The sequence below is a fragment of the Labrus mixtus genome, chromosome 13, assembly GCF_963584025.1.
Source record: "Labrus mixtus chromosome 13, fLabMix1.1, whole genome shotgun sequence".
NCBI classification, from domain to species: Eukaryota; Metazoa; Chordata; class Actinopteri; order Labriformes; family Labridae; genus Labrus; species Labrus mixtus.
The window spans coordinates 6,758,824-6,777,882 of NC_083624.1; the positions used below are offsets into that span (position 1 = coordinate 6,758,824).

Genomic DNA, 19,059 nt, shown 5'->3' on the forward strand with positions numbered 1-19,059 from the left:
AAAAGGGTTCTATGTCCTCTAATGCAAAACGTTTATTTTTCAGTTGTATGATTTATCTGTTTACAAAAAGTAAATCTTAAGTTTAAGGACATAAAACAATAAGAGTAATTTTAACATCAACAATAATGGATACTGTGGTGTTCCATGTTCATGTCTAAATTCTGTCAGGACAGTCCTTGCCTGTGTTTGTACATTTTATGTTGAATACTTCCCTCTTGTGGAAAAGCAGAAACACTACAATTAAAAGCCATGTACGTAAACAATAGAAGAGGGGACATAACAGTAGCTATCTCACAGGGGACAAGTTTAAACTCTTGATTCATAACATGCACCCCCTTTACTTTTTTAACTTCCCTTAACGAAGTACATGTAAGGCACTTTAATGTCAGATAACTTTCTAAATAGTTCACATTTACCACATTTCTTTCCAGCTAAGAACTCTTGCCTGAATTTAGGAGAGAGGAGGAGACTACCCCTGGGGATAATTTTCTCCCATGTGGAGGGTTCAGTCTCGACCCGCAGGTATCAGTCACACTGTTTCTTGGTGAGGACTGTATGGGTCCTGGTCTGGGAGAAATAATGCCTGCGGGGTAGAGCATATCCTCCGCTCACATCCGGATAGATAAATGCAGAACTTTGCAAGGAAGTAATAATAATAATAATAATAATAATACATTTTATTTAAAGGCGCATTTCAAAACTCTCAAGGTCACCTTACAGAGCAGAGATAAAAACAACAAAGTAACAACACAACGATAAAATTAACATTAAAAAACACAAAAACCACAAATGTACAGGATGTAAAGGAGTTATGAGACCAGATGGGGAATGATCAGACTGAATATGCCAGTTTAAAAAGATGTGTTTTGAGATGAGATTTGAAAATGGAGAGAGAGTCGATATTACGGATTTGTGGTGGGAGGGAATTCCAAATGACCATACACACAGTTTTCTGTCTTACATATAACCTAACATTTGATAAGTGAGGGTCAATGTCTGCTGCTGTAACGCCACAATTTCCCAGTTTGGGATCAATAAAGTAATTCTATTCTATTCTATATTACAACATGATATTATGGCAAGAAAAAGTTCACTAAACATTATGTCCATGAATAGTCATGACACGCCTTGCTAATCACTTAAAGGGTTGACTCATGGTAAATCATTAATATTGTGATATTTATTTTATTTTTAAAATTGGTGGAGTGCTTTTCGCGGCCCACCTGCAGTACCCACACGGCCCACCAGGGGGCCGCGGCCCACACTTTGGGAAGCACTGGTGTAGTGAACGAGAAAACGGTATTGGGTGCTTCCTGCAGGAGTTGGTTATCTCCAGAAGATGGCAGTAATGAAACACAAAAGTTGATATGTGGAAGAATATCAAAAGTGAGGAATGTGTGATCCAGTCCACGGTGAATGTGAAATCCAGTCCAGGGTTTACAGCCTGGTCGATCCAGTCCAGGGTTTCCAGCCTGCTCGGCGTTTCTCTACGCTGTCTCCTTTGTGTTGTCAGGCAGAAAGGCACACCATTCAGGGTGGCGTGTGTCTTGATTTACAGGCACCCCCCATCGGCGACAGGATTAAAACTTGCGATATTGTTGTAAAGCAGTACGGTGTCATCCATCATTTTTCTGCGTTTTAAAAAAAATGTCGGTCGGAGTGGAGTCCGGATTCTCGAGCGAGGAGGTTTTAAACAGCCGCTTCCCTCTCCATCGCGCCTGCAGGGATGGAGATGTCGGCGCCTTGTGCTCCCTCCTTCAGTGCACCTCAAACCCGGCTGACCTCACCGTGGAGGACACCTTCTACGGCTGGACGCCCATACACTGGGCCGCTCATTTCGGGAAGGTATAGCCGACTAGCTTGGGTGTCTTTGTAGACGACCACAGGCCTCTAATAATTAATATGTTTGGGTTGGAAGTATAGAGCGCCAAAACGAGCCTCGTCCCGGCCATTTCCTGATGTTTGCTTTTTAACGGTTAGTCTGTGATACTAAAAACGCAGCCATCATTAACTGGAGGCAGGCAGTGGACAGCTAAACGTAAAACTCGTAGCTTCTTTGTCAATGACGTATATTTTTATTAAGGCAACCAGCGTACTGCGTTTTATGGAAGCCCATTTCCGCCAGTTAAAAAAACAAAAATGAAAATAATAAAGTCATAATTATGAGATAAAAAGTCAAAATAATGAGATAAAAAGTCGAAAGTATGAGATATAAAGTCATAATAATGAGATAAAAAGTCGAAAGTATGAGATAAAAAGTTCAAATTATGAGACAAAAAGTCGAAATTATGAGATAATAAAGTCATAATAATGAGATAATAAAGTCATATTAATGAAATAATAAAGTCATAATAATGAGATAATAAAGTCATAATAATGAGATAAAAAGTTGAAATAATGAGACTTTATTATTTTCATTTTTATTTTTTTTACTGGCGGAAATGGGCTTCCATAGAGTTTTGTATAACTAAGAAGGGATTGTAAATCTAAGCTAGCTTTGAGCGGGAACCATAAAAAGCAACGTTACCATGGAAACGCGGATAAGAACCAAACCAAGCTAGCTTGTTTTACTTTTTATATTTACACTACTAGCTTACTAAAACGAATGAAAACAAAACCGTACCGATATGAGCAAACAATATGCTAAACACCTTTTACAGTAGTCTGTTAAGTTAAGCACACATTTCCTATTTACATGTGTTATGTCTTTCAAAAGCTTTCGGGTTATTTTGAAAGCATGAATGCAACTTCGTAGTCGACCTCTAAGTTAATAATAATAATAATAACTTTATTTATATAGCACCTTTTAAAAACACAGGTTTACAAAGTGCTTTGACAAACAGCAAAAACAAGAACAAACTAAACCAAACACAGAAGAACATTAACAACAGCAAGAACATAACAAATACTAAATACTCAAAATAATTAAATACAATTCAACAGAAAAGAACCCAAAGTGCACGATACCCAACAGACATATATAACCCGACCATCACAAGAACCATCATAAGAACCATCACAAGAACCAAACAACACGAGCTGAGACCAAGAGGACCAAAGATTTAAAAAGATGTAAGAAACTAAAAGAGCTAAAAGCAAATAAAAAGAGAACAGAAATAAGAAGGTAAGAGCAGAAAAAGAAATAGAAAATGACTCATAATGACTCGTTTCCAACGAACTGAACCGCCTTCTACCTAACGTACATTACTTGAAATGTTTTTAATGAGGTCTGGATGTGAGCCAAGCAAGAGCCATTAGTCTCAGACATTGAAGCCAGGCCAAACTGTAGTGTTGAGTTTCCTCCCCTCTCTTACCAGTCACTGTAGGCCTACTACACTCGTCTCTACCTGCCCAGCGTGTTTTCTTTTAAAAAAAAAAAGATATGAATGAATCACTGCACATTCCTCGACAATCAGCCTGACCTAAATAGACCTAATGCATTGCTCTTCTCTTCACAGTTGGAGTGTGTAATGCGTCTGGTTCAGGTGGGCTGTGGTGTGAATGCGATGACCTCCAGGTTTGCACAGACGCCCACTCATATTGCTGCTTTTGGGGGCCACCCTGAGTGCTTGTTATGGCTACTCCAAGCCGGTGCAGAAATTAACAGACAGGTAAGCTTAAGTCGAGTCGTTACCACTTTTTCTAAATAATACTCAACTCGTCCAGCGAGTTTACAGGAATTTTCTTTGTTGACATTTCCTGGAGATGTATGTGCAAACACGATCCAGTGTACATACAAGAAGGAAATCATTTCATTACAAGAGACTGTGGAGACGACAGCTTAAAGTGACTAAATCATTAAACTTCTTTTATGTAGAAGAAATCTCCCTGTTATGCAGACAGAGGTACAACAGCATGATTTAAAAGTAAAGTAGTGAAGAGGCTGAGCTCCGACTTATCCCATCAGGAAGGATCACCTTAAAGTGGGGTCACGACCCCTCTCAGCGTACTGTTCCTACTCATCCGTTTGGCACATTTGGATTATGTTTGTCACATTTTCAGATACTGCACTTTGTGTTTCACTCCTAAAGTCTTATCCTCTGCATGAATTTTCATACACTCACTGATGCAGCCAGCTCTATTTTATGCTCTGCTGCACTACTGAGAGAATTCAGATTAGTAGGTCACGATGACATAACATCTTGACGTCATAAACAAAACACATTTCTAACAATTGGGGCTTTGAATTTGTTCACATATGCTGAAATAAATAATTGAGGAAATTCTTGGATTTGGTTGCTGAGCACGTTTGAGTTTGGCCTACTGTGGTTAGAGGAAGACTTCTGATCCAACTCTTTCCATCTGTACTCACCACTAACGCACAGCTGTAACTGTGTGTGGGTTAAAAGTTCAGAGTCTCCCCTGTGGAGTCACACCCAATTATCGCAAGCTGCAGAAGGAGGTGGTTATGTGATTAAAAACCCTTTATTCATACAATTAAAATATCTGAACCAGTGTGTTTGCTCCTACTTGTTCTTGTGCACAGTCCAGTCACGTCTTCTTGTGTGTTAAGCCTGGCTCACACTGCAGGATAATCGAGCCGATTTGAGCTCCGATTCTTCCTTCCCGACAATCGCAGGGTCGCTCGGACCCTATTCTCTGCTCAGATGATCTTGTAGTGTGAGCGGTACAAAGATCCAATCTTAACGTCCCCGATCTGCCCGGCGATCGTCGGGGACGTCCCGATTTATTTCAAACATGTTTGATATTATTCATATTTAATTTAAAAATCTTGACTTTTACGTCATGAAAGGGTCCGGCAGAAGTTGTGTGTGACCACAACTTCTGTACTTTTCTTTTCTGTACAGATCGTCAGTGCTGCACTTTTCTGAAACTTGTCTCCATATATCTACAATTGTATCAACTTTCCTCTCTCCTACAACAACTTCCACTTCCTTCTCTTTCACCAACCGTCGTCCTTTGTTTTTTTCAAATGAAACTTTATTAATTGTCAACGCTCCGTTCCAATTTCACTCGTACAGTGTGAGCTCTCCGGCCGTGCCCGACAATCGGGTCATACAGTGTGAGCACGTCAATCTCAAGGTCTGGTAGAGCGTCGTAAACAATTCAGTCATACAGTGTGAGCTGACATGCCACCCTGACTTTTATACACTCGGGGAAGAATCGCACAGTGTGAGCCAGGCTTAACCCCTCTTTCCTATCCTCACTCAGGACTATGTGGGCGAGACGCCCATCCACAAGGCTGCTCGTGCGGGCAGTCTGGAGTGCATCAACGCTCTCTTGATTCAGGGAGCGAAAGCTGAGTAAGTCCTGTGATCAGATCTGTGACTTCATCGCTTTTCCCTTATACTATTCCACATCTCAGTTATACCTTTGCAAGGGATCACCACCAAACTCATGTGAGAGCAGTGAAGACATTTTTTTTGTGAGGTTTCTGGAGTGCTGTGAAATTCAATCTGCAAATTGACTTAACAGATATGAAAATTTAATTAACGATATACTAAAGTGTTTTAATTCTAAAAGTATATAATTGGGTTGTCCTGGACATAGCCAGCAGAAGGAAGCTGCTCTATTAAATGGTAAACTTACACATAATCACCCAGGCTGTTTACCACATACTCCTCAGTGCTGGGCATATTGTTAGGATTTGAGCCTAGATGATTAGGGTGCAGAGTATTAAAAAACTACTCTTAAACACCACCGCTTAAGTAAATTCAGTTCTGGTGGTTAAGCTGTGCCTCACAAAATTGTATGAAAAATTAATATATTTTCTGTCAGGGGCTTTTAATTTGTAGCAGATGTGCAGTTCGTTAAATTACTAGAATTTAGAATTAAGGGTTGATTCTAGTAGACTTGAAAGTTTAGATTTTAGATTTAGATTACAAAACATGCTGATGAATTAACATGTGATGTATTATGAGGCTTAAAATAGTTGGATCAAGAAATTACTGCACAAATAATAATATCAAATAAATAAATACCTTGTTTTCTTGGTGGTGCTCCCTTGAAAATGTGTTTAAAAATTTTGATAATCCCTGAAATTGTTGTTTATTATTGCAACAATTTGCATTGAGTTGCCCTCTGAGTGTAATAAGACAAGCAAAGACATATTGGCTTCACAAAGAAAGAGTTATAATAAACATGTTTTTCCTTCACATACAGTGCACATGTTGATTTAAGAAACAGCCACATTTTTAATAAAAGTAAAAAAAAATGAATCCAAAATGGTTTTCTTTTTAGAAATAGAGTAACAGCTTTCTACATCCAGTTATTACACAGACAAGAGGACAACTGAATGTAAAAGTTGTTCAACTGTTCTTAGCTCAGTAGGACATAATGCATGATCTCTGTTAAGTCTAGAGTGTGCTTTTTTCTTTGTTAACATTTGTTTTGATTAGTGTGTCGTACTTAGACAGTTGACGAGATGACCAAATGCACATCGTCTATTTAAGGAGTCGTGTTAATGTCAGCATGAAAAGGCTACCGTTCTGTTGCGTTCAATGAAAATGCATAGACCGTTAATAATTAGATTATTAATAATTGAAAATAATTAGCAGGATCAGATTTGTGTTTTAGGAGGGGGTTATTTTGGCTGCCTTTTAATTTAATTAGAACTGACATTCTTCATTATGAAAAACATTCCTCTAGAGGAGAGAAGGCCAAGAGGTCAGGCCACCTACTGTAGTTTTCTGATTTTATTTAAAGAAGTCAGTGTATAAATAATCTGCCTCACTGGTCGTGTGCAGCCACACCCTTTACGTTGACAGTTGCCTTTGTGCTTTTTGCGTTTGTAGAATTAATTTTGTTATTGTTGCTGCACCTGAAGCATGAACAAAGAGACACCACCAGTCTTTCCTGTTTCTTAAATTTAGATCCATTTAGGAAAATGAAACAATTACAAATGAATGTGCTTCTCTTTCTTTGCCTTTCATGTTGGAACAGAGCCGCTGGTATTTCCTACTAAAGGTCATGCCTGTCAATCTGACAGCTGTTACTACTGCTAGTTCCTCAGGCAGTTTGTGTTTGCACAAAGAGAAACGTGTGTGTGTTAGTTTATATTTAAAGCAGAAGTTGTTTTTTTTAATTTGTAAATTTGGTTTCATTCAAACAAACAATAAAGTTAATAAAAACAAACAAACATAAAATCTCAAATTTTGAATGAAAAGGAGCTGTCTGCCCCTCTTTCACAAAGCATTAATTAAAACAAAACAAAACAAAAGGTCCTAAAGTAGAAGATACACTTTTCTAACAAGATATCTTTAAACATGGAAGAATATTTCACATAAAGATCAAACATGTTTTTCCTTCTTAGATGAACTTTCATTGTTTGCAACAATCTGTACGCCTTTTTTAATAAATATATATAATTGATGTTTTGAAACCCAAAACAACCGGGGTGTTTGAAGATGCACAGTTTATTATGATATTTTAAATGAACCACAAGAAGAGTAAAACAGAGATTTTACAACAACATTTGTCCTTCTATATTAATATATATAACTGTTAGTTGGAAGTGAGGGCATTTGAGTTTGAATTTGAATAACTTTAAGTCTCCAGATACATTTTGGTTTGCCTATTACAAAAGCTAACCGTCTCTTTAGAACGAATGTTAAATTATAAAATGATTTTTTTGTTTATTAAATGGCCAAATTGACATAAATCATGTCTGAAATCAAATAAATTCAAATCATTTTTAGATTTGTTGTATTGGGGTCATCCCTACAGCAGAGATGTTTCCATTTTGTTAATCAGATAATTCTTTTTTTAAAGATTTTAAACAAAGTTCAAACAAATCAACGCATCAGAAAGCTCCGGTTGGTTTGCTGTTTCAATAAAAAACAGTCCAGTTTAAGGCTGACGTGTTTGAACAAAGCTGAATATGTAATGTTACATCTTGAAATGTGCATTTGGTCATCGGCTGATGAGGAATGTTTATGATGAAATTGTTGTTTAACTTTTTTCCCCCTTCAGATCACAGATATTTCATTTAGTTTAGTTTATTAACAAGATGTTTTGTTTAACTTATGACCCATAGAAGTAAAGGGGGGATAACAGGGAGGGAAACTAAGGCACGTAATGTGGGAATGAGGCTCATGACAAAATAACTAAAGACTATCTTCTAAAGTATTCTGCTGTGTGAATAACTGTACCGATAAACTCAAACATTATCAATTGTACTGTCTCATTGAGACTAAGGAGACTAAGAAGAGCAGATTAGCCACAGCCAAATAGTCCTCATGCAAAATGTATAAAAACAAAACACACAAGACACAAAAAAGAAACCAACACATTGAATGAGAATAAAAAAATTATTAAGTGTTTGGAGGTAAAATAGTGTTAATGTGATATTTGTATTGTACATTATGATTTCAAATGTTGTAGCAATTTAAAGTCTAATTGTCAATCATAATTATAATTACAGGTCAAATTATTATCTGCAGTTATTTTATTGCAAAAGCATAAATCCAAGATAAACACAGAAGATTAAGTGACTATCTAAAAACATCCCTTTTCAGCTTTAATCACATGTTGAACTGAAACGATGTTTTCTCCAAGAATGATCAATACACACAGTAACATCCAGATGTTTAATATGTTACAATAAATGTAAGAAAAGTTGGCCATCTAAATTTCCATTTCACTTAAATCTTGTTTTATGTGTATTCAGTCCTCCATTCCAGGTCCAAACTTGGGTTGAATTTTATAAATAGACTTTTCGAGATAACATATCGTTTCAATGGGAAACTTCATTATCTGACTCTTTGAGTTCTCTTTTTCTGTGCTGACCATAAGTGTATGGAGGTATTCTTTTTATACTTGAAGACGTCTTTAACCTCCCGCTGTCAGACATCTGAGAAGAACCTCTGTGCTTCCATCCAAAAACAGAATCCAGAGCACTTTGGACTGTCTGCAGTAAAACTAGCTGCATGTAACCACAATAAGATGCAAAAGAATCATTTGTGCTATACCTGCCTGTCAAGTGAGTGACTACAAGACAAAATGCATTTTGGCTGATTCAATGACAAACATGAAAATAAACTAAAGTCCCAATGAAGTGTTAACATTTATAATTCTAGACCTCTAAAGACATTTATCTCGTCTTTTTAATGGACAAAGCCATTAAAAAGGCAGGCATCGACTATAAACCTAATTTTTTCTAACTATGATCACTGCATAAAATAATGTGACACAAAAGGCCTCAAAATCTCATCTCCAGCAGTGACACTCATTTATGTTTTGCTTCATACAAAACCAGATAAAACGTCTTATTAGTAGGAAATTAACTTTTCTTCTACAATATTTGAATCCCTGACATGGAAACATTCATTCTCCTCTTCATCCTGATGACTCATTCATTGAAGATTCTTGACATTAAAGGCCTTTGTCTCCTGATTGATCGGACACTCTGCTTTACACTTTTGCCACCTCCATATCTTCCTTCTACTTCAACTGGAAAGAAATAATAAGTCTGCCACTTCCTGTTCCACTTTACCCCGGCGTTGTGGTTATTTCTGCTTATGAAGAAGAAGAAGAAGAAGCATTAACAGGGAGGGGAAACTACACTAAATGGATCCATCTCTGATTCATTAGACAGGACAACAATACAAAGAGCTCTCTCATCTGATTCAGCACACTCAACAAACCGCATGGCTGCAAGAGAAAGCTGACTGTGGTTGAGGACGCCGCAGATGATCAATCATCGCCCAGCAGCATCTTAAGGCTGAACAGTGGGTGTGGCAGGACCGTGATGCAGCTGATCTGTTGGAAAGCTTTCACCCTCCTTATTGCAGAAGAATAAATGAGAGCATCAGGAACTTGGAAGATTTGAAACTACTAGTGGTATCAAGGTTGGATACATTTCTCCCTTTTCCCCATGGCGCAACGTCCTGACTCCTTCACACTGATATGCCTTTTTTTTTTATATTTACCTTTTCCAACACAAGATTATTTTAGCTTTCAAAATGCTTGTTTGCACAGTAGAGCCATGTTTCCAGAAGATGGGATATCTTATCTTTGTTCCACTAGAAAACAACGGAAACTTTTCCTCTGGGACAGCAAGTACCACTCCTGAGCCGCTCTTTCCCAGCTTTAAAAAAAAAAAAAAAAAAAAACCTTGACTCATTCGCCTTCCACATCTTATCGTCACACCGATTTTAGAAGTCTTAAATCAGTGTTCACTGTCTCGTATCTAAATCCAATGTTAAAACATTAAATATACTTTCAATAAAGGACATTTTCCTTAAGTAAACTAATAAATATGTAAAGATGATGAATTCAACAAAACAGAGAAATACATGCGTTCTTAAAAATGTCTAAATGATGCTGATCTGTGGTGCCGACTCTAAATATAAACTCACAATCTTAGATTAGTAAAAACAACATGTTCTCATTTCTATCGATGAAAAGGGTTTGTATGGTTTGTCATGAGCCTCAAAGAGTAAGGGTGGTCCATTAGCGAGCTAGCAGCAGGTAGGAGAGGTTTAGAGGCTGCCGGTGACGAGAGCAGAGCAGACTGCAGAGATAGAGGCTTTTACAGCAGCTGAGTGGGATGTGTTAGATTAGCATAGCATCATGTACTGTACTGTTTTTATGCTAACTATCATCCTGTTGCAATGGTTATTCACTGTCATTTCACTGTTAAAAAAAAAAAATCTCATACTTCTGACACAGAAATGTTTTTCTTTTGTATGTCACAGTATTAACCCTATATACAATATCATAGCCTGTTTTTGACATTTAATCTTTGTCACCTTTTTCTTTATGAAAGTGACAATAAGTGACAAAAAAAAAAAAACGTTTTCTATACTGTTAACAGAACCAGAACCATACGTCTTAATGTTTTGCAGCCAATGAATTGGAAATGACTTGGTTTTTTCAAGTAATCCTAGAAAGGGGGAGAATAGACACTGCTGAGTCTGCCCCGTTCCCTGGGATAGCCGCACTGTTGTGGCATTGAGTGTTCTCACTATCGCTTCCTATCTACACACTGGCAAACTGTTGAGGTATTTCTTGCGGTGATTGGTTTTAATGCTAGGTTTTTTTATGAATCAAAACTAAAGTTTTAGACCTGCATGCTTTGCTTATTATCCATAATTGTTCCTGTATCTAGTCTTTTTGTTACATTTTTTATTTTTATGATTTTGTTTTTTTATTTTGTCAACTAACCATAGGAGCCCTTAATATGGACAGGTTTAATCACGTGAGTCCCATGTCAACATGTAGCATGATCATAGGCTGCCTCAGGAAGGTTAGACCATAGTTAGAGAAGATTCATATTGTGTGCTTAGGACGGAAAAGCAAAGCATACCAGGCATTTACAAAGAATTAACGCTTCCTTTTAAAACCTCCCCACATCACCGGGTTCAATTATATACTTAAAAAAAACAACTCTTTTTGGCTCATTGCTCTCTGTAGATGTCAGGACTCACTGAAGGAATACAGTTATTAGGATATTGTAAAGGAATATTAGATTTTCATTTATGAAGGAGTCTTCAAATTTAAGCTGGAAGAAGAAGAAATAATAATGGAGGTTTAAGATGCAGAACAGGATAACGATTGAGAAAATCCTGGATTATATACACACATCATGAGTAATTAATAATTACTTATTAATAAAACTTTTTCTCACTTTCTCTTCACTTGTTTTGAGGAGAATTGGACTGCAGCCGTCACACATTTGAAATGTCCATACATTAAGGACTTCTTGTCATATTTGAGAACATAGAGCAGATCTTTGAAGGTATCCTAAAAAGTTTCATAACATCTGCTTTTTTTTTTAGTTCTACTGCACTTTCTACTTTTAGTTTAAACCTTAAAGAAATTGAGATTCGTGCAAAAGCTTTGAATGAATAAAGATCTTCAGTGTAGAGCAGATAAACTGTTTGAAAGTAGAAGATCTGACAGGACACCTTAGTTTGTGGCCTTGATGGGTTTTCTTCTGGACCTACATGTGTTCTGAATCTGACCTCAGAGGTTAAGGACATAAACCTTGATTTTATTTCCCGCATAACAAGAGCTTTCTTTAGCATTTCACATGGAAATTATTACAATAGATGTATCCAGTTGTTGCTTAAACTATTAAAAAAACAACACACTTAGTCCTTTAAATGCAATTTGCCTCCTGTGATATTTTTTAGAGAACAAAGCTGTTGAGTTGACTGAGGTGTAAAGTTGCCTTTATTGTGTTATCATATGTCATCTGTATTCCTTGCAGTGAGTCCAAACCATTTACTTTTATTTTCCGACATTAAAGTAGTCTCTTGAAAAGAATCTTTTTGGAAGCGTTAATTTTTGAAGGGGATGGGGTAATGTTCAACAAGTTATTGTGTGATTTTTTACTTTTCAATCTCTTTATGAAATGTTTATCATGTGCACTATTTCTTTCAAATGTTTCTTTTGCTTTTGTTTAGATGTTACACATATGAAGATAAAGAACATTTTTTGTTAAAGGAAATGAATGACCAAACAGGAGCAGCAGTGTACTTTGAAAGCCTTATTGTGTGGAAGTCAATGTCACTTCACAAGATAGAGCCAAATGAAATAGAATATAACCGTGTTTTTCCATACAAGCAGTCTTAACAGTAAGCCGTTGTTACCTCTGAAAGTGAGCATTAGAATAATCTAGGTATTTCCTAAACTGGCCTGCAGATGGTGACAGAGTCTTTTTATTCTAAGTAGGTACAGGATCTTGGATCTGAGCCAGAGTCCCACTTCTCTGACAAAGACATAGCTGTTTCCTTGCAGAACTCATTTTACTGAGAGATGACATTTAGACACAGAACAAGGGAAGCATTGTTTACTTATCGGCCAATAGAGACGAGAGAAATTCTCATCATTAAGCCAAAAGGCCTCTATTGGTTAGGAGGAGACGGGCAGGAAATGAAACATATAAATATAAAGGTCTTTAATGGCAATTTATTCACTGAAAACTGCAGCAACACCATTCAGATAAAACTGAACTCTTTATTTACTCTCTCTATTTTCTTTAAACTTTGATAAGACTAGTTATTAATCGATGCTTTTTTAATGATATTACTTCCACACAAAAGTGCTGCATACAAGTCTGATAATAGAAAAGCAGAGAAGCACTGTTCGCTCATTCATTTCAACACTCCAAAAATCTCCTTATTCCTGCTACTACTGGACATGATTAACACAACTGTATGTGGTCAAAACCCTATTTAATGATTTATGAATGGTTACTCGATCACTTTCCCACGGATTACCGTTTTCTCCATCCATCTTTCTTGAACCGAGCTGAAGACTAGTGCCTCAAATCTTTACCGGCACCCAAAGAGAAGATGAGTGGAGTTCTAACAATCAAAGGTCTTGAGTGATTCTTCCTCGTAACCAGCGATTCTGCGGAGTTTCCCCAGAAGATACAACGATGTTCAATCCTGGTCTTTTAACATGAAGATCTATTTCTTGTCTATGAAGAATTCTACTATTTCCATTTTAGTTTTCCACTTTACGCACACACCCATATACAGAGAATACTCATGCATATATATATATATATACACCACTTCAAGTTTGCTTTTTGCAGCTCGTATTTGAGACCAGTCACATCCTCAGATGGAATCTGGATGTGGAAATGCAGAAATCTTGCTTCACTTTTGGAAATGTTGGACGATACCTGCCTTAAATCCAAACCCTTCTTGGATGTCACATTTGCCTCCGCACACACAAGACAACTCTTCAAATCAAACTTCTCCTTCAGATTCAGATTCAGTGACTCTTTTCATTGAACTATCTTCTTAATCTTCCTTGTCCAGTTTTTCAGATCATTTCAGGTCCGTGTTACTGGGTCTTGTGTTGTCTTAATCATGTCCAGTCAATAGCAGATGTTTCAGAAACGATTTGGAAACTTGTCAAATTGAATTTGTATGAAAGATGAAATTGATCCGAAAAAGGATCAGTCGTCATCTCTCATGAAGATGACGAAGAGGATGTGAGAGGGTAGAACAGGGCAGGCTGTTTTCTATACATCTATCTGTATCTGTCTGTCTGTGTGAACACTTCTTGAGTCTGTATGTGTGTGCGTGTGTGCTTGTGTGTATGTACGTTTGGAGCGTGTCCTATGTTGTTTGTTGTTTATTTGTGTGCACCAAACGTCCAGTGAGTGTCTCTAACACTCCTCTTTTCTGTTGTGCAGTATGAGGAATGCCAGTGGGCTGACCGCTGCCGACCTGGCCCACGCCCAGGGGTTCCAGGAGTGCGCCAGGATTCTCTCCAATGCCCAGAACTTCCAACAAAACATGGCTCAGTCCCATACGGGGGCCTTTCTGAATGGCATGACCCAGAACAGGGGCCACACTCACCCCAACATCCAGGGTCGCAGCTTCTTAAATGGCACTCCCAACAGAAAGAGGTCTTTTGATGACATGGAAGCCAACCCAGTGAAGAAAGCTCGACCTAATGGTAGGTCCCCACTTCAACTTTCTTATCATTTTCAAACTAAACGTTTTGAATGTTTCTTTAATAGGGAAAAGGTATTACTGTACTCCAGCTTGAACAGTTGCTCTTTACTTGGGCTAACCCAACTGCAGACATGCTAGACCAAAAATTGATCCTGGCTGCTGAAGATAAAAACAGTTTCTAACACTGACACGGTTGCACAGGGTTTGTTCTGTGTGGGTGTTTGAATTCGTTTTAAGAATAAGACAGATGTTAAATGTACCCTCAGGCTCCCTCATGCAGAAAACTCCATCCTGTGAGCATAAACCCAACCTCACACAACTTATTTGTAATAAAAATAATAATAATAATAACTTTATTTCTATAGCACCTTTTAAAAACACAGGTTTACAAAGTTCTTTGACAAACAGCAAAAACAAGAACAAACTAAACCAAACACAGAAGAACATTAACAACAGCAAGAACACAACAAATACTAAATACTAAAAATAATTAAATACAATTCAACAGAAAAGAACCCATAGTGCACGATACCCAACAGATGTATAACCCGACCATCACAAGAACCATCAGAAGAACCCAGGCAACACAAGAACCATCATAAGAACCATCATAAGAACCCAGGCAACACAAGAACCCAACAACACGAGCTGAGACCAAGAGGAACCAAAGATTTAAAAAGATGTAAGAAACTAAAAGAGATAAAAGTAAATAAAAAGATAACAGCAATAAGAAGGTAAGAGCAGGAAAAGAAATAGAAACAAGTGGTTAAATTATCAAAAAGAAACACACTAACACTGTAACACTAAATATTTTCAGCTTTGCCAGTGGTAACAAATGATGAAAAATAATGGCATTTGGTCGACTTGCCTTCAAATGGATGAAGGAATCGCAAGACATTCAGCCATAAATCATAACCTGCTGTATCTGGAATGTTTCAACTTTGATATTATCGAATTCTTCCCCCAAAGAACACTCATTTTATTTTATGAATCCATCTTTTTCTCGTAGGTCTGGGAATGCCACCAGAATTGCTGAATGGGAATGGGCCACTGGGTGGTGCTAGAGAGGCCCAGATGGAAAGCATGAGCATGGAGTTGGCATCAACTGTTACCTCAGGTGGGCCAGGACCCTTTGCATTTGGGCTGAATGGGATTGCGCCACCGCAGGGGCCGGGGTCCATGGATCAGTGTGTGGACCCGTTGGGACAGAACAGGTCCATCCAGGCAACTAAAGAGCTGGAGGTCATCACTGTGGCTTCAATGCAGACGCCCTGCCGCTGCACCAACTCTTACGCCTACCTGTAGAGAGCTTGTTTTTGTGTAGAGGCATTTCGCTAATGTTACATTTGTGCAGTTGATTTTTCTGGTAGCGCCTGGCTTTTTGTATTTTGTGTACTACATGCACACAGGAATACACTCGTGTCTGATTTGTTATTAAGCTACACGTGAAAGATGAATAGCAGTGTGTGATCTGTATTTCTACTATTCTATGTACCTGATTCTGCTCGGATGGATACAGTTACTGAGGTATCTTTTTTTTAATAGTTGTATTTAATGCAGCCGTCCACTTAAACAAATAGCAGTTTGTGTAAAACCTGTTTTTGAGGTTTCTGTTGAACAGATGCGTTTTTGTTTTGCACAATTAAATGGAAACAATTTAGACAATATATAACTAATGACATTCCCTTGACATAGTAGCATTGCAAGTTCAAATGTTGGTCATACTTACATTTGACCAATAGGAAAAGTGTTTCATGTTTTCATATCAGTCCTAACTGTTGTTTGTCAAATTATGCACTGTTGCATAACACGTTAAAGCTCAGTTGATCAATTTAAGAGTGGTTTGACTAATTCAGTTTCATGCTCATTTCAAATGGCGAGAAGAGAAGTGTATTTTTTGACAATTATATAATAATTATATAGAGAATTCTATAACTAAACAAATACTGCGAAGGGTCCTGTTGGAGTTGTGATCCCCCGTCCCCACCATTGTTGATTTAAAGAAAGTAAATTCAGAAATCTTTCTTTAATTGCGGCTTCATTGACGACTTTTGTGCAAAAAATGAAAAGTGCACACTCGTTAATATACGCTGAGGAAGTGTCATCTAACCACACATTAGCTCCAGATGTTTAGTATTGTAGATTGACCTTTATGCCAAAGCATATCCCAACATGAATGTAGCTCAAAGTATAAACAATTGACTGTGCAGCTTAGTTGTAATTAGTAGATTGTCCTATTATAAGACATGGTGGTTCATTGGCTGGGAGTTTGTTCTTCTGTTTCTTCCTTTTGCATTTATTATTTAGCTGAGTGCTTACATGACTCTTAAATGTGGTGAATGTTTAATGAGCGTGTTAGCAAAGTTTTTTTTAGGCAACTAGCGAGGCTTGCACATCTTGTATGTTCATATAATTATACCCTGTCTGATTTTGTTAAGCAGTAATTGGCCCTTTTACAATCAGTCGTTTTGAATAAGCAGTACTGCTCAAGAAAGTTTGCATGGATTTGCAAAAAGCCTTATTTCTTGAGCTGTATTGAACAATAACTTCATGTGCATTCTTTTCAACTTTTATATACAAGTGAGGGAAATTCTTTATAATCTCTGTATTTTGTAGTAGAATTTCATGTTACAGTTCTTGTGTTACATGGCAGAAAGTTTGTGTAATGACATTTTAAATTTGAAACATCAAATGCTTAGTACTGAGCAGGTTTAGCTTTGTACTTTATTGTGTGAATCATTAAATGTTGATACATTTTATAAACGTGATTGTGTTCTTGTGCATCTTTTTAAAGTTGTCTCTATTTTCAGTTTCATTCCAACGCAAAGTTACAAAGATAAATCAAATAATTAATTTCATATGACTAAAGTTCCCCCTTTAAATCTACCCTGCTCCTTACGATGAGTTTTTACTACGGCATGCCAACAGGTCTGGAAAAAAAAAATAAGTCAGATTTTCTTGCCTTGCTGCAACAGCTTAAATACCTCTGTGGAAAGTGAAGTAGGTCACTGTGTCATACAGCAGTTAATGGTAGCACTGAGTAACCACAGATCATGGCCTGACCTATTTTAAACAAGGCCTCAGGTCAAAACTTGAGGGGTTACGTAAGACTCGTATGCATTTTGAACTTTATCGATCAACGTTTTGAGCAATCTTAAGGGAAAAGCCAAAATGACTTTTTTTTCCTCGGTGTTGAAATGTGGTCACAAAATCTCATTTTTGTCTTAAAAGGAACCCCCTTTCATATTTAGTTGTGCAAAACAAAATTAATCTAGCATTTTTTTTTTTTTACCCCTCTTCACTTTTTAGAAGGTGGAAAATGGTCTCAAATAAATTATCTTTATGCCCTTTGACAATGTGTTTCATTTCCAGTGGCAGGAGAGAGACCTTTTGAGGATTTCCCCTCACATGGTCACAATAAACCACAGCTTCCATTTGGGTGTGAACCAGCAGCAGAAATCCTCCACGGGCAGATCGGCTACTGTGACTCTTCAGACCACAGCACTGCAGGCAGCCAGATGGAGCACCAGAAGTCAGTAAAAGCAGAGCAGCTGTATGACCATGCCCTCTTCAGCACCTTGCTTCTGTACCATGGATCATAAAGTGCAAAGGGAGTCAGTTGATGAGAACCCAGTTGTTTTGTCTGAATCTCATGTACGGCTTATCAATAATTAATTTGCCTTAAACCCATTGAATGGTCCAGTTATTCATTCATTGAAATTTCCATTTTTTTGTTGCAAAGGGCAGGCCCATTGTTATGGATAGATTTGAATGTGTAACTGATAAAAGATCTTTGTGTTTAAAGAATGTGTTAAGTGTTCAAACGTTTTGTAAGGCTGTAAATAGCTTTGTTTTGTTACACACTAAAGTCATCATCTGTGTTGAACTACTACCAATACTTAAATTTTGTTAGTCTTAACTAGATATTAATTAGAAAACAAACAATTCAAGTACATCCCATGTTGCCAATTAATAATAAAACAAGTTTTTGCAAAAGTTCAAAGTTTTGATTATTTTTTCATGTTTTTTAATGTGCATCAATATGTATTGTGTTAATATTACAACTCTGTTTTTGCACATTTACATTTAATCTTTCATATTTAAGACTAGTAATGCAGAGTTAAATCCTGATTGTATATATTCCCATTCTTAGTTTTTAAAATTTTTAGTGCTTATTTACTTTGTATTTAATATTACATTGTGTTTAAATTTGCTAATATTGTGTTTTTTGCTCATATTGTGTGTTTGGACAACCTGCTGCTGTAACGCCACAATTTCCCAGTTTGGGATCAATAAAGTAATTCTATTATATTCTATGTCTTAATATGCATCCGGGACTTTACAGCATTAATCAAAGTATTTGCTTAGCCCGGTTTATCCAGAGTTCTCCTCGAAATGGAGCAGACGGGGCGGCCCCAGTCACGTGTATGGGCACAGTTTCAGTGGTGTTCAACAGTCACCTGTCACAAGAAGCGACCTTCATGTGCAATGCACAAACACTACGTCACAGTAACCACGCCCCGCTTCAGACGATGCCCTTAATGGCAATAGGGGGGGATGAAGAAAATATTTTAAATAAAACAACGGGTCGGTTCATATATGTTGTGAAATTAAGTTAGAGTTTGATTTAAAAAAAAAAAATAAGGATTTGAAGTTGTCGAATATCTGTATTGATAAC

The 19,059-nt window shown here is 37.3% G+C and overlaps 2 protein-coding genes across 2 annotated transcripts in view; one reads left to right on the forward strand and one right to left on the reverse strand.

Moving 5' to 3' along the window:
* Positions 1-19,059, reverse strand: part of piga (phosphatidylinositol glycan anchor biosynthesis, class A) — a 171,051-nt gene that overhangs the window by 145,835 nt on the left and 6,157 nt on the right. The gene's annotated exons all lie outside the window — the stretch shown is intronic.
* ankrd10b (ankyrin repeat domain 10b) lies at positions 1,494-18,326 on the forward strand. Its single transcript, XM_061053393.1, has 6 exons — positions 1,494-1,845; positions 3,459-3,611; positions 5,173-5,264; positions 14,117-14,382; positions 15,391-15,498; positions 17,754-18,326. The coding sequence occupies exons 1-6, from the start codon at positions 1,648-1,650 to the stop codon at positions 17,981-17,983; spliced, it is 1,047 nt and encodes a 348-aa protein (XP_060909376.1). The 5' UTR covers positions 1,494-1,647; the 3' UTR covers positions 17,984-18,326.